This window comes from Neophocaena asiaeorientalis, unplaced genomic scaffold, assembly GCF_003031525.2.
Source record: "Neophocaena asiaeorientalis asiaeorientalis breed wild unplaced genomic scaffold, Neophocaena_asiaeorientalis_V1.1 scaffold95, whole genome shotgun sequence".
NCBI lineage: Eukaryota > Metazoa > Chordata > Mammalia > Artiodactyla > Phocoenidae > Neophocaena > Neophocaena asiaeorientalis.
The window spans coordinates 828,921-852,545 of record NW_020174924.1 but is presented as its reverse complement, the minus strand read 5'-3'; the positions used below and the strand labels follow the sequence as shown (position 1 = coordinate 852,545).

At 46.3% G+C, this 23,625-nt stretch overlaps 1 protein-coding gene across 3 annotated transcripts in view; it reads left to right on the top strand.

The window, feature by feature from the left end:
• SALL2 (spalt like transcription factor 2) overlaps positions 1-17,260 on the top strand; it is a 49,759-nt gene extending 32,499 nt beyond the window's left edge. Inside the window, exons 1-3 of one of the 3 annotated variants that reach the window (XM_024761268.1) lie at positions 4,199-4,271; positions 12,649-15,466; positions 16,090-17,260. In XM_024761268.1, coding sequence (XP_024617036.1) covers positions 4,199-4,271; positions 12,649-15,466; positions 16,090-16,312 — 3,114 coding nt within the window. In that variant the 3' untranslated portion in view covers positions 16,313-17,260. Of the gene's footprint in view, positions 1-4,198; positions 4,272-12,648 lie in introns of those variants that run through there. The other 2 variants (XM_024761266.1, XM_024761267.1) reach the window with 2 other exon arrangements.
• The last annotated feature ends 6,365 nt before the right edge of the window (positions 17,261-23,625 follow it).

The following is a 23,625-nucleotide window of genomic DNA, read 5'->3' as shown; positions in this document are numbered from 1 at the left end:
CAGGCATGACTTGGGCAAATTTCAACCTGCTGTTTATCAGCTGTAAGACCTTGAACAAGAAAGCTACTTTGCGTCTCCATGCCTCAATTTCTTCATTTGTAAAATGGGGTGTTCTGCTTGTCTAAAATGGGGATTATACAATGTTTACCTTGCAAAGTTATTTTAAGGATTAAATGAGACCGTGCAATTAAAGGGCGTAGTAAGCAGAATGCACCCAAGCTATGATTAGCTATGACTAAGGTTATCAATAGAAAGGTTACATGCTTTCTAGACTCCTAGTTTAGTTCTCTTGCAATTAAAATCAAATTCCTCATGGGATTCTAACTTTCAGGAAGGTAGATGAAATGCTTCCACAGTGCCTGCTCCTCTACAAACTAGAAACAGGGTATTGTCTGGAGAGAAGAGGCCTTCAATGAAATGGCAAAGAATTTCCTGGACTCCCACATGACTGTAGTTGTATTTTTAGAGCAAAAGCCATTATGAGTCTAGAAACACTTTCAGTGACTTAAAAGTGTATTACACTCAACAACATCAACAAACATTTGGGCAACAGTAGTATATACATTTGAGAGGCATGTTATTTATTGGGGCCACAGGCTGGGCTCACTTCCTGTGTACATGGATTCTGCTGCAACAACACTGCAGACCCCTAAGAATCTAGAGCTTATGGTTTAGAAAGCAACAGTCAAGCTCAATTGTCTCAAACTGCAAAAGGATCATTTAAGAGCTTATTTTTAAATCGTAGGCTCCACCCCCACCCCCACCCCGCCAGAGATTGATTAAGTAGATCAGGGGTAGAGGCTAGGAATGTGAATTCTCGGTAAATTCCCCATGTGGTTGATTACCTTGAGTCCAGAGGAGTTACAGAGCTCTGGGAATTAGCATCCCTGACTGGCCCCTCTTCTTTCTCTTCCAAGGATCTCATTCCAATCACCTACCTTCTCTTTGTTCTTCACAGTTCTGGGCTTCTTTAACTGGAGTGTTATGCTGATATCACAAAACAACATGTAGGAAAATCTCTGAGAGTCAAACATAATGACTGGTTTTCTTCAAAGAGCAACAACATTCAATTATGCTTAAATTTTTTAAAAAAGCAACATCATATCTTTGCTTTTCAGGGACTTATTTTTTTGATACTAACAGTACCTTAACATCCATTTTAACTAATTCAGAGGCAACCTGTGCTCACAAATGAAGGATACAGAGATTATGCTCAAGTGGTCTGGCTTGAAAATTGGCTCCACAATGTAAACACCCAACAGTACTTTAAGCTATTCCTGAAGAGAGGAAAAATTTTAAGTCAATACGGAAGCCAAAATAGAAAATGTTGATAAAATCAGAAAATATCATAAGGAGGAACCACAAAACCAGAATAAGAAGCCCATCTTCACCACCAACTCCCCCCATCCAGAATATCCTCCCCCACTAGAGCCTCTCAGTCTCCCACACATGAGAAGGAACTGGGGACAGGGTGCCAGGATAAGTCCCTTTTTCCCATCCTTTATTATCTTCAACGCCCTTGAGTGCCTCTTCAGCTTTTTGGGGAACTTAAATGCTTAGTTTACGAGGTCAAATGACTATGGAACATTTTCCAAAAATTAAATCACCAATTAAAGAAAGAAGAGTGTTGTTTTAATATTCTCTTCTGCTGTTTCTCTCAATCTCTCTCTCTCTCTCATTTCTCTCTCTCCTTTCATTCTCTTGCTCTTTCTCTCCCTCCCTTCTTTTCTCCCTCTCTCTCCCTCTCTCTCCTTCCCCTCCCCTCTCCACTTCACCACACACAGAAACCCCTTTTCAAAGGGGCTTTTTTCCAACTCAGTGAAGTAAAGTCTTTGCCCCTTTGTGGGGAAGGCTCATTAACATTCCCACAGCAGCATCTCTTCAAGGATTTTACTTTTGTAACTCTGTGGGGAGGTCAAGAGGCCACAGTGGAGAGGTAAAAGGAAAAAATGGTAAATGGGGGAGGGCGGAAGAAAGGAGAGGAGGGGAAAGAGCCCTTCCTTTCACAATAAGGCCAGCAAGAAGGAGGGTGGACCAAAGTAGGAAAAGACCAGACAGACAAGACTCAGTAAAGAGATGAATATTGGGCCCCCAGATCTGCCCTTGGAGATCTCCAGATTCCTGAGAAAAGCAGAAAGCTATGTTCCTTCTCTCATTTCTTTTCCTCAAAGAGGAAGTACAGATGGAAACAGTGGAATGAAAGAGTGACAAAACCCAGTCTATTCCACTGAGAAATTAGAAGCTTTCCTGGCCCCAGTGTTCCCATTTCCCCTACAATAGCCTAGTGATAACTGCACCTGTCTACCACAGGGAGGTTAACAGGATGAATGAGACAGTGTCAGCAAGAGTTCCAAGGGTTGACCGTGAGGGAGCCACTCAAGGTCCTGACTCCAAAGGACTGGGAAAATAATGGAGATTCAGTGAACTCCAAAGCAAAGATCAGAGTGCTTTCCAAATCTCTTCAGATGGTGGTACCTGCTTCATTTATCACCAGCAACCCTCCTACCATCTGTCTCTCTCTCCCTTTCTTAGTATTGCCAAAATAGCCTGGACTTGCGTAAGGGAAGAAATGACGGAAACTTCAAGTTTGCACCCAACACTGAGTGAGCTTTGCTTTGCTATTCTCTGAAGACACAGCCATCAGAGATTTGCATCACTCAACTCCAAAGGGGAAAATCATTCCCACTTTCCTAACAGATGGTGTTTCAGATGCTCTCTTAGCCAGAAGAGTAAAAGATAAATAAGGTTAAAAGAGAGGACCTAGGCATAAAGCTAGGAGATAGGGCATATCTGGATATTCTATGCCCAGGGGTAACAGTAGTACCTTAAATTCAGGGAGGAACAGCAAGGTCAGAAGTTAAAGAACAATAAACCAATCACCCGTAAGTGTGCAAGCTGAACAGGAGAGATCCAGTTGGTTGGTTGCCAAATGATGTATTCTTAAAGGTCAAACTTCACATCCACAAAGAAATTCTTTCCACAGAATCCTTGACCACTGTTTTCAGCCTCTGTGAGAATATATTACAGAGAGTTCGCACATTTACTGGAGAGTCCATTACACGTTAGAAAGTTCCTTTATATTGAGCTGAAAGTGCCTCCTTGTAGCTTCTACTCTGAAGTACCAGAGAACTCATCTATATCATCTTCTCAAAGGTGGCATCCCTCAACCCTGGGAGCTGGACAGGAGTGGGAGAGACAGAAGAGACACTATTTTAAATGAGATTCCTTAAGATCAATCTTTTTTTTTTTCACACTAGGAGTCTGGTGGCATATTGTACCTTTAACAATATAGAGGGGAAAAAATGCTAGACTACTGTCAAATACACCTGGCTTGCAGGCCTGTCTCTGTTACATCATAGCTGTGCAGTCTTGGATAGGTTACTTAACCTCACTGAGCCTTTCGGTTTATCTATAAAGAGGATCATCTATAAATAGGAGTAGTAAAACCTGCTGTGCTAACCTCAAAGTTGTAATACTCAAAATATGTCCTGTACACGAAAATATCCTATAAATTATAAAGAGATCTACATATATTAAGTTATTATTATAATGACCTTTTTTGCTCAATCTTTTTGTCAGCCTTTCACATCCTCATTTTTGACTGGCAGGTAGCTGACTTCTTGGCCTTATAATCAGGATATACCAGAAAGTTCTCATTTCAGCTTATACCTCAGAAGCAGTCCCATCATCAAACAAGGTGGCATAGAATCATGAAATAACCAAAAAGCACTGTGAAGAGCTTAGAAGAAGAGTTAGAAAAACAACCGAGGGACATTTTCTGAACAGACAGCACAGGGAGAGGCCGGGAGCCTGGGCAGGGAGGAGAGGGTTAAATCCTTTCCTCTGCAGTACAAAAGAAAAGAGTGTGCGGAAAGATTAGGATTTTTGCTTTTACAATGGGAGCTGCAGAAGCGTAGGGAAGAAGCTGAAGAAAAAAAAGGGGGCGTCTCCCCTTTAAAGACTTGCAGAGATTGAGAGAGAAGAGAGAGAGAGAGTCAGGGACAGAGAATCAGAGCGCGCGCGTCTGTCTGTCTGTCTGTCTGTCCCTTGGAAGGGAGAACATCTCTGCTTCACAGTGATTGGCACTGGGGGAGAGGCATCAGTTGGCTTCAGACCCAAGGGGGAGACCAGACCAGGTCACCCCGGTTAAGACTAAGTTAGAGTTGCCCCTCCCCGTCCCACCTCTCTCCACCCGGGAATGTCTCGGCGAAAGCAGCGGAAACCCCAACAGTTAATCTCGGACTGCGAAGGTCCCAGCGCGTCTGAGAACGGTGGGTGCCGGGGAGGGGTTGGGGGGGCCTTGAGCCCAAGCCTGTGTGGGTCAGGCCAGGGCAAGGGGAGGGCACCCGGGCCATGGGCAAAACCAGGGGGAGAACTTGGTCGCTGGGGGGTTGAAAGAGTTGAGATGCAGCGTGTAAGGAGATGACCTGTGCTGGGGAGAAGCCCCGCTTCGCTTTTCTCAGGGTTGATTATGTTTGTGTTTTCCGTGTTGTTTTTCTCTGGATGAAATGGAGTTTTCAAACTGGCTCTGTTTCCCCACCCAAGAGTTTTCTCCCCAGGTCCCCCCTTTGCTCACTGGTCTTTGTGCCGTTGCTAAGTAACCTCCTCAGACCTGAAGATCGTCTCTTAGGGGTGGGATTTTCCCCCCTTTTCTTTCTGGAGAGTTGGGTTGCAAGAGAATGAATTGGATAAACGTGAAGGGTCCCCTGAGGGAGAAGAGAAAAAAGTTTCTCATTGTTGGGCTGAGCAGAGAACAGATCAGAGCTCCCAGAGGGAGAGAGCTAATGTCGGTCAGATGCAGCCTGGTTTGGGGTGTGTATCTGTGTCACCTGGAGTAGAGGCTAGAGGAAAGTTCTGGATGAGGGGCTTAGGTTTGTGTTTCAAGGAAAGCAAAGCTAAAAAAAGTGTATGAGTTAACATACTTGTTTGTTGATACATGCATATCATTTTATGGGGATATGATCATTTGTTTAAGTAACAGATTTTCTTTATGAGGGGGGAAAATTTCATGTATTCTTACAACATTCCAGTAAGTAAGAGGCAGCCAACAGAGCAACTAAGGTATTGAGAAGTGACATTGCCCAAAGTCTCAGAAACAGAGGTACAGTCAGGACAGAAACCTAGATTTCATGACATTTAGGGTTAGTGGTGCTCACTCCACCTAAACTAGGGTTTTCCAAGCTTGCTTGCTTGTGGGTAGATCTGGGCTAGAGTCTGGGAATCTGTATCTTTGCAAATGTCCAGGTAATTCTTAGGATCGAGCAAGTTTGGGACAATCTGGTATGGCTACATATGTTCACACTGTGAAAGTCTGAAAGTCCTGACTCAGGGATAAACTATTTATTTAGCAAACAGTTGATTCACCCAACAATGCAGTGTAGGATTAAGCACACAAGTGTTCTGATGGCAGACTTTCAGGATTCAAATCCTGGCTCTACCACTTGGTTAGCTGTGCGACCTTGTTGGTTTACTTTGCCTTTCTATGCCTCAGTTTCCTCATCTGTAAAATAGGGATGAATATACTAGCTACCTCATTAGGTTACTGAGTTAATACATGTTAATACACTTGGAAAAATAACTAGCATAAATAAGTGCTTAATACATGTGGCACAGTCCCTAGCATAAATAAGGACTTAATATGTATTATTTTTTTTAAAGACTTTTTTGATGTGGACCATTTTTAAAGTCTTTATTGAATTTGTTACAATACTGCTTCTGTTCTATGTTTTGGTTTTTTGGCCGTGAGGCATGTGGGATCTTAGCTCCCCGACTAGGGATCGAATCTGCACCCCCTGCATTGGAAGGCAAAGTCTTAACCACTGGACTGCCAGGGAAGTCTATTATTATTATTATTATTATTATTATTATTATTATTATATGTGAGTACAGAGCACTTCCTGTAAGTGCTGAAATATGACCAAAGCTCGAGAGCCTCTTGGCGAACTTCAGCATTTCTTTATGAGATGTGTGCCATGAAAAGCTCTAGGATAATGTATTTGTAGTAGCTAAAACTAAAACATGGATTAAATTTACCTTTCTACCTGTTGTAAAAAAGGACTTGAGATCAAATCAGTTCACAACATGCTACGGAACAACCTGAACAGACATACCCCTCAAGTCAGTGCTTTACTGGGATCCCACTGTGCCAATATTAAGAGGTGGCATGCTGGTGGCATCCTTCCCTCCTGGGACACGTTAGCCCCCCCTTAATGCTGCTGCAGGCCGGATGTTTCCTCCTCCTGCTCTACAGGAGACTTCCCCCAGAGCCTCAGAGTTGCCTTACAGTCCTGCTCCCCTGCTGGTTAGATTGTGGAACAATGCTGAATCCCCTCCAACCCAGAGGCATCCTCTCCTCTCCCCCCCATCCTCTCTTCTTCCCACATCCTCAGTTCACCCATTCCCTATACCGCTGCTGAGGAAGAATCTGGGAGGGAGTCACAAGAAATCTTTCACAACTGCCTTGAGGGGTTCTCCAGCCCCTTGAACTATAGCTCCCACTTGTGGCTGTGAACACTTGGGGCCACGGGGATGCTGCTGCAAAGCCGTCCCCATAGAAACAGTGCAGGCTTGAACTCACTGGCAGCAACAAATTTCAGTTGAAATTTTGCCTTTGAGCCATAAAAGTTGAAAACATAAATGTTAAGGAGGAAGGAAGCAGTAGTAACCTTAAGAAAGATCTGCCTTCAGAATTCTCCTGAGAGACTGAAAGATCCTTGGGCTACGTGTATGACTTGGCATGTCACTGGGTCTCATTTGTAAGATGAGGTGGCTAATATTTGAAAATCTAAATTCCTTCCTGCTTTTATAAGATACATAGATAGGGTTTCTATTCATTTATGTGATCTTCAGTTTCCTGAGTTTTCGTTCTGCCCCAGGGACTGTTTCTTGTTCTGCATGCCCCAAAATTAGGTAGGGAGGGCTCTTGTTCGGGGGCTCTTACACATGTCCTTTTACAGGTATACCTGTGGAACTATGGGCATCATCATGACCATCTGCAGACATTTATTTAGTAACTAGGGTGCCACTAAGGTTTTCAAGAGTCTTTGCCTTCTTTTAAGCAATGTTTACCATATGTGACAAGCAAACGCTGAGCCTTTGTTGCACATTCTAAAAGCCTCATCTCTGCAGTGACCTAAGATATCACCAAGGCACAGTCCGAAAAACCTGTTTTCCCACCCTGTTTCTGCTCAGCTTCCCTGACCAGAACACCAAAACCTACCAGAATAGTTATTGCACATAAGTGATGAGAGGGAAATAGTCTATTTGCTTCAAAACTCTGGAGAGAAAAAAAAATTTTTCTCCCCTACAGAGTCTAGAAATCTGGATTAGAGAATAAGGGATGTGAATTGGGAAAATGTAAACTAGTACATCTGGGAAATAAAGGAAACGATCAGAAACCCAGATATTTAGTGAGAAGGAGAAACCAGGACAACAGCCAAACAGACCTAGTGGGAGAAATGGCAGTTGGCAGACAGCAAGAGCAGCAAAAGGGGAAGGAAGGCAAAAATAAGAGTTTTGAGGGTTCTGTTCTCTTTAGAACTGGAGGTAGAGAGCATCGCCTCTCAGGGTATTGATCCCTGAGCCTTTCAGCCCTAGGGACTCCTGGGTGAAAAAGAAAACATTTCTGAGTAGATAGAAAGTAACTCAGGGAGGGTGCAACAGAGCACTGGATAAGGAAGCAGAAAACCTGGTTTTCAATCCAGCTTGTACCTTGAAGCTTTGTGACCTTGGGCAGGCCCATTCTTCTGCCAGGGCTTCAGCTTTTAGACTTGAAATAATAATCCTCATTGCTACTATTTGCAGAGCATTTACTATTTGTCAGGTACTATGCTAGGCCCTTTATATATTTCCTCTTGTTTATTCCTCCCAACTCTGCTATTATTACCTCCATTAAATTCTTTAAAATTTACGGTAAAATATACATAATAGAACTTATCATTTTTAAGCGTACAATTCAGTGGCATTAAGTATATTCACACTGTTGTGCAGCCATCCCCACCATCCATCTCCAGAACCCTTTCATCTTGCAAAACTGAAACTCTATACCCATTAAACAATAACTCCCCATTCCCTTCACCCAGCACTCCCAGCCCCTGGAAATCACCATTCTAACTTTCTGTCTCTGTGGATTTACCAATTCTAGAGACCTCATATAATGGACTCATACAATATTTGTCCTTTTGCGTCTGGCTTATTTCACTTAGCATAATGTTTTCAAGGCTCACCCATGTTGTAGCATGTATAAGAATTTCATTCCTTTTTGTGGCTATACCCTCATTTTTAAAAGAAATGCAAGTCTTAGAGAAATTAAGAAACTTTCCCAAGGTCACAAAGATTAGAAAGTGCTGGGATGTTAACTCAAGTCTGATTCAGAGCTGGCACTCTCAATCACTGTGCTTAATGAGAGGTCATATCTCTAAAGTCCCTTCCAGCTCCAAAATGGTATGAATTCCAAGTGCCATTCATACCAAGTGCCGAGTCCTTTGATATCAGAAAAACGTCTTTTAAAAAAAAACACCCTTTTTTGTGTTTGATCTAAGATATTCCTATTCTGGAAACAAATATATTTTTCTCACTTAGCACCAGATGTATAAATCTTTGTGCCTGTTTGTCCACTGTGTTGCACAGGCCAAGGGTGCATTTACTAGGTGTGGGTAGCAAAGGAGTATGTGTATGTATTTAGGAGAGAGGAGTAAGGAAGAGAAGATGAGACATTCTCCTTTAGAAGTTATCTATAGCAGCAGTTACAGAATCAACTCATAATTGTGGACACTACCAATCTGTGTTGGTCCAACATTAAATTTAGGCAGGGGCTTACATAGTGTGCTTGTTTCTTTAACGGCTGGATGATGCTTGAACCCTGTGTAGAACAAAGCCTTTCATTTTACAATTGGAAGTATGGCTCAAGATGCACATACCCTGGGAAGGGCAATACAGTCACTTAAATTCATAGACAGGTGTATATCATGTCAAATTCTGTTCCTGGAAGCAGGATACAAGGGAGGCAAAGTGTGGCTGTGGTCAGAGTAGAGAGGCAACCCGATGGGAAGATTTTGCATTGAGCAACTCATTTTGCCTACATCCTAATTTTGGCCGAGTTGAGCACAGGTAAGATTTGTGAGGAGCAGGGTGGAAGGTTTGATGGGGAGGACACTCCTCTGATGTGTACTGTGGGTCTCATCCTTGGTTGTACATCAGAATCACTTGAGGAGCTTTACAAACACTGATGCCTAGATCCCACCCTCAGGGAATCTGAATTAATTGGTCTAGGGTACAGCCTAGCCATTGGGATTTTTAAAAGCTCTCGCAGTAATTCTCATGGGCAGCAAAGTTTGAGAACCCGTGTTCAGCTCTACCACCCTGCTACCCACCAATTTTCCTCTGTTCTCCCAGCCATCCTCTCCCGTTTAATGAGTTACCAGGTTTAGAGAGTCACTTAGTTTCCTTTTTCCTTGTCGTTTCAGCTCTTCATAAATTTAAACAAGCATGTCCCTGTCTCAGTCCTATGTCCACCCCAGACTTTACATGTGACCCAGGATAGCTTACCTCACCTTATCTGCTATCTAGGGACACCATTACCAGCTTAGTTTATTCCTGTGTTTATGACTTCATTCGTGTCTGCCTAAGAATCCTGCCCCCCTTTTCAGGATAGGCAGTGAGTGCAAAGTGCTGAGAAATAGAGGCTTCCTCTTACAGGTGGCTGTTGATCCGTCACCTTTCACCAGGGACTGAATTTACCTTAAAGAAGAGCCCAGATCAAATTACGCATCAGAAAGCAAGTTTCATTAAAGAGCAAGAAAGGGGACAGTGTTTCCCAGGAGAAGATGAAAAGAAAAGGATTTCTTTTCTTGTCGGAAGACTTGACAAAACAGCAACTTGATATCAAATGTTCAATGCTAATTAACAAATGCTCAGTAGAAAGCTTCCATCTGATTCCCTCTCTGTTACTGAGGCCAGAGAGCAAATGGCAGGTAGAAGCTACACAGGGCCCTTTCTCTAGCTTAGGGAAGCCACACAATGTTGATGTGCTTGTGAAAGCACTGGACAGGAGTCAAAATTCTGAATGCTTGCTTCACTGAATGACTGTGTGAACTTGGAAGAGTCACTTAACCTCTCCAAGCTTCCATTTTCTCATCTGTAAAAATAGACAACATTGCATTAACCTGTGACTTGCCATATTGAAATAGAACCCCCTCTCCCTCGTTGTCAGGGTCAGGCCTGGAAGCATGTAGCTCATCTGTTTCAGAGCCATTGTCCACAGTGTTAAGGCCCTTGTGATTATCTGAAGTTTCAAAACATAATTCAGTACAATGTTTTCAATGAAAGTGGACGTTACTAATATTACATTGTTTCAGCTCCCCCCAAAAAAGACTTCCTACCCTTGATATATGCCAATTATATCAGCCTCAGAAATTAATAAGATTGCTAATTCCCTGGCGGTCCAGTGGTTAGGACTCCAGGCTTACACTGCTGAGGGCCTGGGTTCGGGGAACTAAGGTCCTGTGCAAGCTGTGCGGCTTGGCCATAAATAAATAAATAAATAAGAAATTAATAGGCAACATGAAAACAGATCTAATTTTAATATATATGTATTTTATTTTGATTGTTTTGCCACTGACAATATAAATTCTCTAATTCATAATATTTGGGACTCCTCCCAAAGTTTAAAGTCTCATATGTACATGTTATTATTATTTTATACATATTATTTTATCCCCACAATATTTCTCTGATGAAGATAGCACAGTTACAACATTACCACTTTACAAAAAAGGAAATGGGGGCATAGCATGGTGTGACTGACCACCACGCCTCAATTTATCAGCCAGACAAGATTGGAACTGGGGTTAGAACAATGTGGATTTACTGATGCCTTTGGCAAACCACAAAACTAAGGACTTGTGGTCATTTCCTGTAAGTAAGATAAGCTCTTTTAAGGAAGTGGGAAACCCATTAAGACTCATTTCAAGGTAGAAAGGGAATGCAGAGTACCTGGTCCAGGAGGCATCTTATCCCTACTTATCCTCTCCCTGAATAGGAGGCCACCTCTGTGCTGGTGAGCAGGTGTTAAGGCATTCCTAGGCATTCAAGCCAGGTTGGGGCTGAAAGGGGCTTTAGGCACTGAGAGGCTGCTTGGTAACTCCCTCCTACTGCATTTTCCCCATTGTTTCAGGAGAAGCTCCCCTCCCCCCAGGTTAGAGCTAGGTAGGCCTCTGCAGGCTAGCATCTCCCCAAACCCAGCTGTCCTCAGTAGTAGTTGTGTTGCCAGAGAAAGACAACGGAAGAAGTAGGGTAGAGAAGAGGGTACTAAATAGGAGATGGCCCCTTAAATAAGCATGAACTCTCTAAATTAGGTGTGGGCTGGGTGACCTGTGGAGTAACTCGCATTCAGCTATTATTCTGGGGGAGGAGGGGCGGGGAGTAAAGGGGCTTAGTGTTACGCAGAGAGGAGTCCTGAAACGACTTCCTTGGAAATTCTACCTCGCGGCCTCCCACCCTGAGAAACTTCTTTTGTGGATGGGGTGGGGATAGGGTGGGAATGGAGGTCAGGAAAACAGGACAAAACTTGGGGTATCTTGGGGGCGCCAGATATGTGTGTGTAGGTAAGGGGTAGGTGTGCTGGGATCCCCCTCCCGCTCTGGCCCTCAGACCACCCTCTCTGGAGCCCACGTTTTCCAGGCTCAGCGGATCCTTTATCCAAAGGAAAATAAGAGAAGCCTGTCGCTTTGCTCTGTTGAGCAAGGCTGTGTTTCCTACTGTGCCCCCTTGAGCTTGCTGGGGGATTGGGGGGGAGAGGGGGGCAGGTCTGGGCAAGGACATCCGGAGATGGGGGGGAGCTGGCAGAGGGTAGGGAAAGGTGGACCCCCGCCATGCCCCACAGCACCTGTCACTGAGCCTCCGGAAACCCTCCCGGGCTCTGGGCTCTGGGCTCGCTCCCCTCCCTCCCCAGCAGCTCCTCCCCCATCTCCCCTCTCCCAGCTTTCTCGTTCCAGCTCCTCCCCTCCTCCGCGACTCCTCGCTCCCCTCCCCCTCCTCCGCCGCTCCCTGCCCCCGCCGCCGATCTCCATCTCCGCAGTCTGGGCCGCTGGGTGCAGAAGCTGCCGCAGCCCCGGCGGCTACTGCCGCCTCCCCCAATCCGGATACCCATTGTCTCCCACTCCACCTGGCCCTCCACCTCCCACACAACCATGGCGCACGAAGCCGGGAGGAGCTCTCGTCTCGGGGGGCCCTGCGGGGGGCCGGCGGAGCTTGGGGGCGCGGTAGGGCCCGGCCCGGGCAGGGGTAGGGGTGGAGGGGACGCGAGGGGCGGGGAGAGGACTTTCGGTGGACGGGATAGAAGGCACGATTCTCTGCACAAGACCCCGTCCTCACACCCAGTCCTTGCGCCCGCCAGTGGCCCGGGGGGGGTGGTGGTGGAGGGGGGGGAGTAGCTTGTGCATGCCCGCTCCCCCTCCCTCCTGGCCCCCAGTGCTGGCGAGTCTCCTGTCCAGGCGGGACAGCACTGAGCTCTAGCCTCCTGCACGGCCAGCCGGATGGTGAGCTCATCTCCCCACCCCCACTAGCGGTTACTGGGCTCGTTGTTAATTACAGCCTCTGCACACCCATCCGAACCGCATCATCCACGCTCTTTCCTTGTCTTCTCCCCAGGTGATGCTAGCGAGGAGGACCACCCCCAAGTCTGTGCCAAGTGCTGCGCACAATTCACTGACCCAGCCGAATTCCTCGCCCACCAGAATGCATGTTCTCCTGACCCCCCTGTAATGGTGATAATTGGGGGACAGGAGAACCCCAACAACTCTTCGACCTCTTCTGAACCCCGGCCTGAGGGCCACAGCAGTCCCCAGGTCATGGAGGCCGAGCAGAGCAACCCCTCGGATTCCGGGTCCTCTGTACCCACAGATCCCACCTGGGGCCCAGAGCGGAGGGGAGAGGAGTCTTCGGGACACTTTCTCGTAGCTGCCACAGGTACAGCAGCTGGGGGAGGTGGGGGCCTGATCTTGGCCAGCCCTAAGCTAGGAGCAACTCCATTACCTCCAGAGTCCACTCCTGCACCACCACCCCCTCCACCTCCTCCTCCGCCCCCAGGTGTAGGCAGCGGCCACTTGAACATCCCTCTGATCTTGGAAGAGCTCCGGGTACTGCAGCAGCGGCAGATCCATCAGATGCAGATGACTGAGCAAATCTGCCGGCAGGTGCTGCTGCTTGGCTCCTTAGGCCAGACAGTGGGCACCCCTTCCAGCCCCTCCGAGTTACCTGGGACAGCCGCCGTCTCCTCCACCAAGCCCTTGCTCCCCCTTTTCAGCCCCATCAAGCCTGTCCAAACTGGCAAGACACTGGCGCCTTCCTCCACCTCCTCTTCCTCAGGGGCGGAAACACCCAAGCAGGCTTTCTTCCACCTTTATCATCCACTGGGGTCACAGCACCCTTTTGCTGCCGGAGGGGTCGGGCGAAGCCACAAAGCCACCCCTGCCCCCTCCCCGGCCCTGTCAGGCTGCACAGATCAGCTGGCTGCCTCGCCTCATCTGGCGTTCCCAGGCGCCGCGGGACTACTGGCAGCACAGTGTCTTGGGACAGCCCGGGGCCTCGAGGCTACTGCCTCCCCAGGGCTCCTGAAGCCAAAGAATGGAGGTGGTGAGCTGGGCTATGGGGAATTGATGGGTCCCTTGGAGAAGCCTGGTGGACGGCACAAATGCCGCTTCTGTGCCAAAGTATTTGGCAGTGACAGTGCCCTGCAGATCCACCTGCGTTCCCACACAGGTGAGAGGCCCTATAAGTGTAATGTCTGTGGCAACCGCTTTACCACGCGTGGCAACCTCAAAGTGCATTTCCACCGGCATCGGGAGAAGTACCCGCACGTGCAGATGAACCCTCACCCGGTACCAGAGCATCTGGACTACGTCATCACCAGCAGCGGCCTGCCCTATGGTATGTCCGTGCCACCAGAGAAGGCCGAGGAGGAGGCGGCCATGCCAGGTGGTGGTGTGGAACGCAAGCCTCTGGTGGCCTCCACCACGGCACTCAGTGCCACAGAGAGCCTGACGCTGCTCTCCACCGGGGCAGGCACAGCCACGGCTCCTGCGCTCCCTGCTTTCAATAAGTTCGTGCTCATGAAAGCGGTAGAGCCAAAGAGTAAAGCTGATGAAAACACCCCACCCGGGAGCGAGGGCTCAGCCATCGCCGGGGTGGCAGAAAGTGGCACAGCAACCCGCATGCAGCTAAGTAAGCTGGTGACTTCGCTACCCAGCTGGGCCCTGCTTACCAACCACTTTAAGTCCACTGGTAGCTTCCCCTTTCCTTATGTGCTAGAGCCCTTGGGGGCTTCACCCTCTGAGACCTCCAAGCTGCAGCAACTGGTGGAGAAGATTGACCGTCAAGGAGCCGTGGCAGTGGCCTCTACTGCTTCGGGAGCCTCCACGACCTCTGCCCCTGCAACTTCATCCTCAGCCTCATCGGGACCTAACCAGTGTGTCATTTGCCTTCGGGTGCTGAGCTGTCCTCGAGCGCTGCGCCTGCATTACGGCCAACATGGAGGTGAGCGGCCCTTTAAATGCAAAGTGTGTGGCAGAGCTTTCTCTACCCGGGGCAATCTGCGTGCGCATTTCGTGGGCCACAAGGCTAGTCCAGCTGCCCGGGCCCAGAACTCCTGCCCCATTTGCCAGAAGAAGTTCACCAATGCTGTTACTCTGCAGCAGCACGTTCGGATGCACCTGGGGGGCCAGATCCCCAATGGTGGTACCACGCTCCCTGAAGGTGGGGGAACTGCCCAGGAGAACGGCCCTGAGCAGTCTGTAGTCTCAGGGGCAGGGAGCTTCCCCCAGCAGCCATCCCAGCAGCCATCCCCAGAAGAGGAGTTGTCCGAAGAGGAAGAAGAGGACGAAGAAGAAGAGGAAGACGTGACTGATGAAGATTCCCTGGCGGGGAGAGGCTCCGAGAGTGGAGGTGAGAAGGCGATATCAGTGCGTGGTGATTCAGAAGAGGCCTCCGGGGCAGAGGAGGAAGTGGGAACTGTGGTGGCAGCGGCCACAGCTGGGAAGGAGATGGACAGTAATGAGAAAACGATTCAACAGCCTTCTCTGCCGCCGCCACCGCCGCCGCCGCCTGACAGCCTGGATCGAACGCAGCCAATGGAGCAGGGCGGCAGTGATGTTGCAGGAGGCACAGAAGAGGGGGGCAAACCGGAGAGGAGCGCCAGCCCAGTGTCAGCGTTGGCCCTAGAAGGGGAAGGCAGCAGCCCCACCTTGGTGGAGGAGCTGAGCCTGCAGGAAGCGATGAGAAAGGAGCCCGGAGAGAGCAGTAGCAGAAAGGCCTGTGAGGTGTGTGGCCAGACCTTTCCCACCCAGGCAGCTCTGGAGGAGCATCAGAAGACCCACCCCAAGGAGGGGCCGCTCTTCACTTGTGTTTTCTGCAGGCAGGGCTTTCTCGAACGGGCTACCCTCAAGAAGCATATGCTGCTGGCTCACCACCAGGTACAGCCCTTTGCCCCCCACGGCCCTCAGAATATTGCTGCTCTTTCCTTGGTCCCTGGCTGCTCATCCTCCATCACTTCCCCAGGGCTCTCCCCCTTTCCCCGAAAAGATGACCCCACGATCCCATGAGCCTGTTTTTCTGAATCTGCTGCCCCTTGACCCCGGGGGCAGAAACTGAGAGCTCTGTAGAAGGACCTCCAAGATCTGTGAGCCCTTATTTGTCTATTTCTCTGAGTTCTTATATGATGTGTCCCTAGTGGCTTTTCTCTAATCCCTGAGCTTTGAAATCCTTGTGCTTACAGCAGGGTGGCCCCCTGAGAAACTTTTCTTTCCTCTTCATTCATTGTACCTGAGGAAAATAGATTCTCTACAACTTTCACATTCCCAAGAAGAACCCTCTCCACCCTCCCTGGGAATGACCCTTCTACCCTCTCCTCTCCCTTTCCCTTTGGCAGGTGTATCTGAGCACCCACATTTGGAATTATAGCCCAGCCCGAAGGGGCCAGCAGCTGTCCCTGGAGGGCCTAGGGCCACTCCTCTCTGGTGACCAGGTCAACCTGCAGGACTTCTTGTCCCAGGGCATTCCTGCCCAGCTGGTGAGGGTGGGCTCCCTGTCTTGCTGAAACCAGGACACGGCTTTACTGTCAAGTGACCTGCCCACCATGCCCCAGAGTTCCAGCTCCATCTCCATCTCCACTACCCCCTCAGGCCCCACACCACCAGTGCTGTTTGGCCCAGGAACTGTGGCTGAGAAGTTGCCTCCAGCAATGGGATCCAGAGAAGCCAAGGAAAAGAGATTCCCCCCTCCTTTTCTTTTGGCCTCTGGCATCCAAGACAGTGCCTGAGAAAGCCCATCATAGAAGAGAAGTAGCAAACTGTACATTTCTTCTCCTTCCCCCTGCTCCAGAAGGTGCCGACAATGAAGATGCAACAATATCAGTATCTGGTGGCTCAGCCCCAGGGTGTAGGGAGAAACGAAGGGCATAGGACACTCTTCCCAGTAGTAAGGCACTAATGTGCCTTCGTCACGTTAAGGCAAAGGTGTTGGCTGGTTAATATGCCAAGATATTTTGAGCTTGTCGTATCTTTCATCCTTGCCTCTGAGTTAGGAAACAAGTGGATTTCTTGCTGGGAGGTCTCCCATGGGATGGATATTTTGGGGAAGGAAAGGTGAAGTTCATATCTTTAACAAGCATTGTTGATGAGCGTTAGCTGAAGGAATAATGGAGCGTTTAGGAGTGTTGCTAAAGCATAGGGCTTGCTGAGAACCTATGTGATTAAGAAAGGGGTGTGATATAAGGGAGGGGACCTCAAACTCTTAATTGGATGGGTCGATGGGTCTCATGAATGTTCTTTTGAACTAATGGTGACTTCAGTGTGCAGCAATGCACCATGGATCATGGGGGATTTCCTAGCACTAGTGTGCTTCTAGTTTTAGATAACTCCCTCCGCTATTCCCTGGCCCCTTGTATTTTCCTCATCTTCCTCTTTCAAGGTCCACTTCCTTCCCATTTTGCTTGTCCACGGACCGGGGCTTATGTCTTTGCTACTGTCTGGTTCTTAGAGTCCCAGACTTTGGGAGTTGAGCCCTAGGTGCTGTCCTCCCTGCCTCTCCGTTTTGTAATGAGATGTAGTATTTACTTTTAACATAGGATCATTTGGAACCAGAGTTCTGAGGAGGAGGGAGTGAGGGTTCTGCTATTGACTGACTTGAGTGATGGCTCCTCCTCCAAAGGTGTAGGCTCCAGTTTCCTAACATAGTAAAATGTGAAGAGCAGACAGCGGAGATGTTAGTGTCTTTCCCTTTTCATTAAAGGTGTTTTAACCAAATATTTGTGTGTTTCTCCTTATTTCATTTCAACAGCCAGCTGGGGTGTGATATGAGCATTCCCTAACATTGAGATTCCCTTCCCACCTACATCTCCTGCCAAAGCTGAACATATGGTGTTGAAATATTTAATTTGCTCAGCCTTGTCCTAAAACAACCTCCAGTGAATGTAATTTCCTTGTAGAAATGGTGTTTGTGTTCTCAAAAGGTAGGGGATTTGCTCACTGTTTATAGCCACTGTCCAGGTTTTCTCTTTGCCTAGAACCTTCCACCACCAGGCTTTTGTATTTTATTTTACTTGTTTTGTTTTGTTTGGAGGTTGAAAGCTGTTTCTTTATCTATCTATCCTGACCTGTAGGCCAGCCTAGCTGACATCAGTTAATCTGCAGAACCAAGATGAATTCATCTTTATGATACTTGAGGTCTGATGTTATAAACAGGAAAACAAAATTCAACCCTAGTAATTTCTACCAACAAGATAATATAAAGGAGAATTCTTAGCAGAGGAAGTGCATTGGGGGTGGGAGAATGAAATGAAGCATATATATATATTTTTTGTTTTGTTTTGTCTCTCCACAACATGGTAAGGTTCAGATTTGACTCTTAAGACCTTGCTTTCCTAAAGAGAACATTCTCCGGAATTTTTTTTTTTTTTTTTCGTTTGTAAGATTATATCACTGAAACCACATGCTAAAGGGATGGGACTGGTAAAATGATTTGCCTAAAGACATTCAGCCAATCAGTGGCAGAACTGCATTAAGAACCCAGGTCGGCAGAATCCCAGTCTCAGTGCTAACCACCAGTGGTCAGGAATGGTGCTTGCTTCCTGTTACATACTAAAGACTCCTGAAGTGGTGAGGCTGGCTGGAAGACTGAAGGGAAAGGTGAGTAAACCTACTGGCTCCATTCAAGGTAAAGAACAGAGGTTTGATTCTAGTTGCCTCCTGGAGGCAACTTTAAACCCATCCCGCTTTAAAGGTACTAGTGAATAGGACATGACAATCTTGTGAAGTCGGCTGGAGAAGAAACAGCTCCTGTCTCTTTAATTCCTTACCAAAGCTTTATAAATCTGTTTTTCTTTTCAGCCTATGGAAGGAGGTAGGTCACCAATCCTTCTATTCCCTTTACCTCCCCTACCCCCACTGGACATAGATAATGCCATTTAACTAATTAAACTAGACTTGCCCTCTCTTTAGATGCCAGTTCCCATTATGGTAACAGCTGTCAGTGAGGCTTCTACTAATGGGTGCTTCCTTGGGCAGGTCAGCACTGAGCTGGACTCCCCACCCCACTCCTTCATAGCTCTACTTTATTTTCCCTTCTGTCTCCTTTTCATTCTTCTTTTTCCTCTCCTGCTTTTTATTCTTTCATTGACCTACAACTTTTACGTTTCTCTCTTCACTTTTAGTTTATTCCTCTCTTACAGCCTTCAGTTTCTTCCTTTTTGCAGTCCCCTCCAATCCCCACCCTCAACCCCACCATTTCTTACTCTCAAGCACTTCTTATTTGATCCTTTTGGAAGGTGAATTAACTCTAACCTGCTGAAATGAATATGTCAAGAAATGCAGCTTGCGAAACGCTTTACCTGAAATATACATAGTGGATTCAGTTCAAACTAGATGGATAAAAAGATCACTAGTACAAGAAGCAAGAGACAGCTTCCTCACTCATTCATTCAGTTAATTGTTGAGGATTTATTTTGTTTCAGAGACCAAGTGTTGGGTAGATACAAAGGTAAACAAACTTCTGCCCCTAAGGGGGCTCAGTCAAGGAAGAAGAAAAATGAAAACATATTTTTATATCATGGTAGTAAATACTGTGATAGACACAGTGGCCTGTGGGATTCCAGAAAGGGAAATAACTAACTCATGTTACGAAGAGAGAGAAGGGGGCGGGGACGTACAGTTCTCTTACATTCAGTTTTCCTAATAACCATGCTGAAATATATTAACTGAATCCATATGACAACCTAAGGACCAATGCAGTTACCATATAAAAACCTACATAAGGTACGTCAAGTCCCCTTTGGCAGATACAGAGGTGTGCTACTTCAGAGATGTCCCTTTAAGAAAGAACTGGCTACTCAGCTGCAAGAAACCTGGTTAGCTGACAGCCTCTAGCTGTCCTACTGTTCTCCAAACCCCTGGCCAAAGGCTAAGCAAGGTGGTGGGTGGTACAGGGCTTAGCCATTCCCAGGGAACATGGGACTAATGAACGATTCTTGCTATGGAACTCTCCAGTGGTCTGGCAGAGGCTGTCATGTCTGCATCACTGACAGCTTTGGACAGCTCTCCCTGCCCAATCCCATTTTCTTCCCTTTTTCTTTTTACAAGTGTTACTTCCCAATAAAACTTTTGGACTCCTGACTCTCTCAGCATCTGCTTCTCCCAGATTTCAACCTGTGTCACCCCAAAAAAACGTTTCAATTCTATTGGCACATTTTCATCTCTCACAGATTTCTGCTTCTGGGACTCTGGATACCGTCCCTGGAGCTTCTCTGTAAATCAAGGAACATCCGTCTCCTGATCCCCAAAACAAACTTAACTCACATGAGCGTTTCTCCATTAGACCCAACTTTGACTTCCCTTTACATTTCCTTGTCTTTTCTAATGTTTAATTTAACAACAGATTTACTAATCCCATTGGACACTTTGCTTTTGATCATATAATTTAAAAAAATGAGTAAGGACAAAAGTGAAGAAAAAAAAATTTTGACCAAAGAACCAGTTACGAAGTGCAGTATTTGGTCAATACTGTGGATGTTTCAGTAACCCATTGCTGTGTAACAAACCATCCAAAACTTAGTGTCTTAAACAATAATTATGTATTTGCTTGTGAGTCCATGGGTTGTCCCAACAGGCCTCAGCTAGGATGACTTGTCTATATTCCATGTGGTGAGGGCTGAGCTCACTTAGCAGCTTCAATTCGGGCTGGAGGATCCAAGATGGCCTCACTCACCTCTGGCCCCTCAGTTGAATGGCTGGAATACTGCAGTCTCTTTCCTTAGAGTTTTTCATTCTCCAGGAACTCTTTTTGATATCTTTCAATCTCTAGGATTTCTCTCTCTGTGTGTGTCTTTCTTACTCCTTTTTTCTCCCTCTCCTTCTCCCTTTCCCTCTCCCTCACTCTCTCTTCAAATGGCCTAGCTACTAGGATAACTGGACTTCCATGAAGGCCTAGGCCTCCAAGACAACAAAAGCAGAAGCTTCTAGACTCTGAAACTCAAAGAATATCACTTCTGCCACTTTCTCTTGGCCAAAGCTAGTCAGAAAACCAGTTCAGATTCAAGAGGAGGGGAAACAAGCTTTACCTCTTATCGGGAAGAGTGGCAAAGACACACTGCATAAGGGCATGTGGGATGGGAGCCATTATTGTTGTGGCTAACTCTGGAAAGTCTACCACAGCAGATAGGAGGAAAAGTTCAGAAATGTAGTGCATGCAGCACTCATCTACTCACAACTAGGCTTACACTCTTGACTAGAAGAGGTCTGGGTGAGATTCCTTCCTCCTTCCTGTACTGCTCAGGGTTGTATACAGACTGGCTAAGAGTAGGCACACAAGAAAGCAGTGGCTTTCTTATTGGCTGAAAACTGGTCCTGAGGAGTCTAGAAAAAAATCCCTCTATAAGCAGATCATGCTAAGTGGCCCTCCTGTGCTCCTAAAATTTGCCTAATTTACTACTGTAATAATTTATCCAAAGTGAATATGAAAGCAAAGACTTCTGGGAGCTGGCCTTAACCTGGCTGACTTTAAGCTTCTTTGGCTTCCTCTGTAGGTGAGAGGAGGCAATCCAGGTCTTAGTTACCCTGAATTCTACCAGAGACTGAATCTCTTCCACTAGAAAAATTCTTCCTTTCCTAGACGAAAATGCTTATGAATTTAAGGGTTGGCCTGTGGAAATCTGTCTTTAAGATGAATCAACCCCCTTCATCTTCTACAAAGCTATATCCAGTACTGTCTTTCTCTCCCAAGACTATTTAATTTTACTGCTATATAGTTTCTATGTATTTCATTTCTATGTGTTAAGGACCTTGAAAGAAATAGTGATCTTGCAGCAAGTGAGGGATTCAGATTTGTGAACAGTTAACTCTAACAGTTCTCTGATAGAGCAATAATGGGATTATCTTACTTTAGTAATAATACATGTGTCTAAACATAGGGCCACACAGAATATATCCCAAATGAAAGTGCAAAGCATCCCTTGTCAACTCTCTTGAGGGTAGTTGTTAGACCCAGGTTATTAAAGGAAGCAAAACCTGTTAAGTAGGGTCTTCCTTGGCGGTCTGGTGGTTAAGACTCTGCCTTCCACTGCGAGGGATGTGGGTTCAGTCCCTGGTCAGGTAAGTTCCGTGTGCCGCAGGTTGCTGCCAAAAAAAAAAAAAAACCTTAGGTAGAGCAGGCCCTTGGAAGTAGTCTTTTATGATCTCCCATCAGCCAACTTTGCCAAGAGTATTTCAGCTGAGCAAGATGGAATTTTTTCCTTCTAATTAAGTATAATCCTGAGAATTAAATGTCCAGATATGCTCATATGAGCCCATATTCATTTCTGTGTCCTTTATCTCAATGCTCATATATAAAGGTACACATCTCAAAAGACAATGTAGGGCGGCCTCCCTGGTGGCTCAGTGGTTAAGAATCTGCCTGCCAATGCAGAGGACACGGGTTCGAGCCCTGGTCCGGGAAGATCCCACATGCTGCAGAGCAGTTAAGCCTGCGAGCCACAACTACTGAGCCCGTGTGCCACAACTACTGAGCCCGTGTGCCATACCCACTGAAGCCCACACACCTGTGCTCTGCAACAAGGTAAGCCACCACAATGAGAAGCCTGCGCACTGCAACGAAGAGTAGCCCCCGCTCGCCTCAACTAGAGAAAGACTGCGCACAGCAACAAAAGACCCAATGCAGCCAAAAATAAAATTAAAGTAAAATAAATAAATAAATAAAGACAATGTAAATTATCTACTAGGTAAATTTAAATTCAGAAAATGATATGGAAAAAAAAATGATATGGAAATGGATATTTTGATCACTACTAAATCTCCACAGTACCTAGCACATAGTAGTCACTCAATAAATATTTTCTGAATAAATTAATGAAACTGCCACATTCCAAAACACATACATCTTTCTTCTCAGTAGTCTCCCTTCATATTCACCCTTTCCTTTCCATTACTATACATAGATAGCTTCTGAATTAAAGGTCCTATCATCAAACAGTTAACAATAAGCTACTAATTACTTTCCCTATCTCTAAACTTTTCTCCCCATCTCAATTCAACCATAACACCAGATTCCCTAAAATATTCCCTATTCACAAACCTTAAAATGTACCCTGTTGTATGCTGAATAAATTGCAAGCTCGTTACTCAGGTAACATGTACCTTTTGCAATTTGGCCTCAAATATGGAAACAAATATTCTCCCAAATTCCCCAAAATAATTCTCTGTGTTCTAGCAAAATTAATCTGGGTCAGCACGGCACGCATCATGCTTTTCTACATCTAGTCTAGACCTTTGCTTTTATCATGTTCTTAGCCTGGAATTCTTTCCTATAGCTTCACCTACTGAAGTACTAGCTGTCACTCCAAGCCTGAACTTTGATGTCACCTCCTTGCCAAAGGGTCATCTGGGCTTAGAGTCCTCCCTTCTTTGCAATCACGTTTGTTTTTTAAGTCTATGCTTGGTGCTGCCTTAGTCTGTAAAGATGGTTCAATATGAATAAACTGGGTCTTAGCTCCTTTACCATACCAGAAGCTCTGAAAGCAGGGGCCATGCCTTCTTAAGCTGTTCTTTCTGGCAGTGTTTGGCGTTCCGTAGGCTTGATAAATCAGTGGTTCTCAAATGCTTCCATTCAGAGAACCTCATTAAAAAAACGAAAATTTTAAGTTTACTACACAGAGAAGTGCACATACCAAAATGTTTGGCTCAGTTAATTTTCACAACGTATTCATACAACCAGCTCTCAGAATAAGAAACACAGCTCAACCAGAACCTCAGGAGCCCTCTAGTGCCTCCTTCTGAGTATGCATGTATGTATGTATTTATGCATGCATGCATGCATTCCGAGCAGCTTGAGATCTTACTTCCCCGACCGCAGATTGAACCGGTTCCGTTGGCAATGAAAGCGCAGAGTCCTAACCACTGGACCACCAAGGAATTCCCTGAGGACTCTATTTTAATGTATTACACATGATACTTGTAGATTTGGTATAAGCAAGAAGAGTGAGAATATGTATTTGTAGACTCATTATAGTATCTCTGCTCCATCAGTTCTCCTCCCTCAAATATGCATGCGTAATGGCTATATTTTTGTAAACAAGTGCACGGAAAC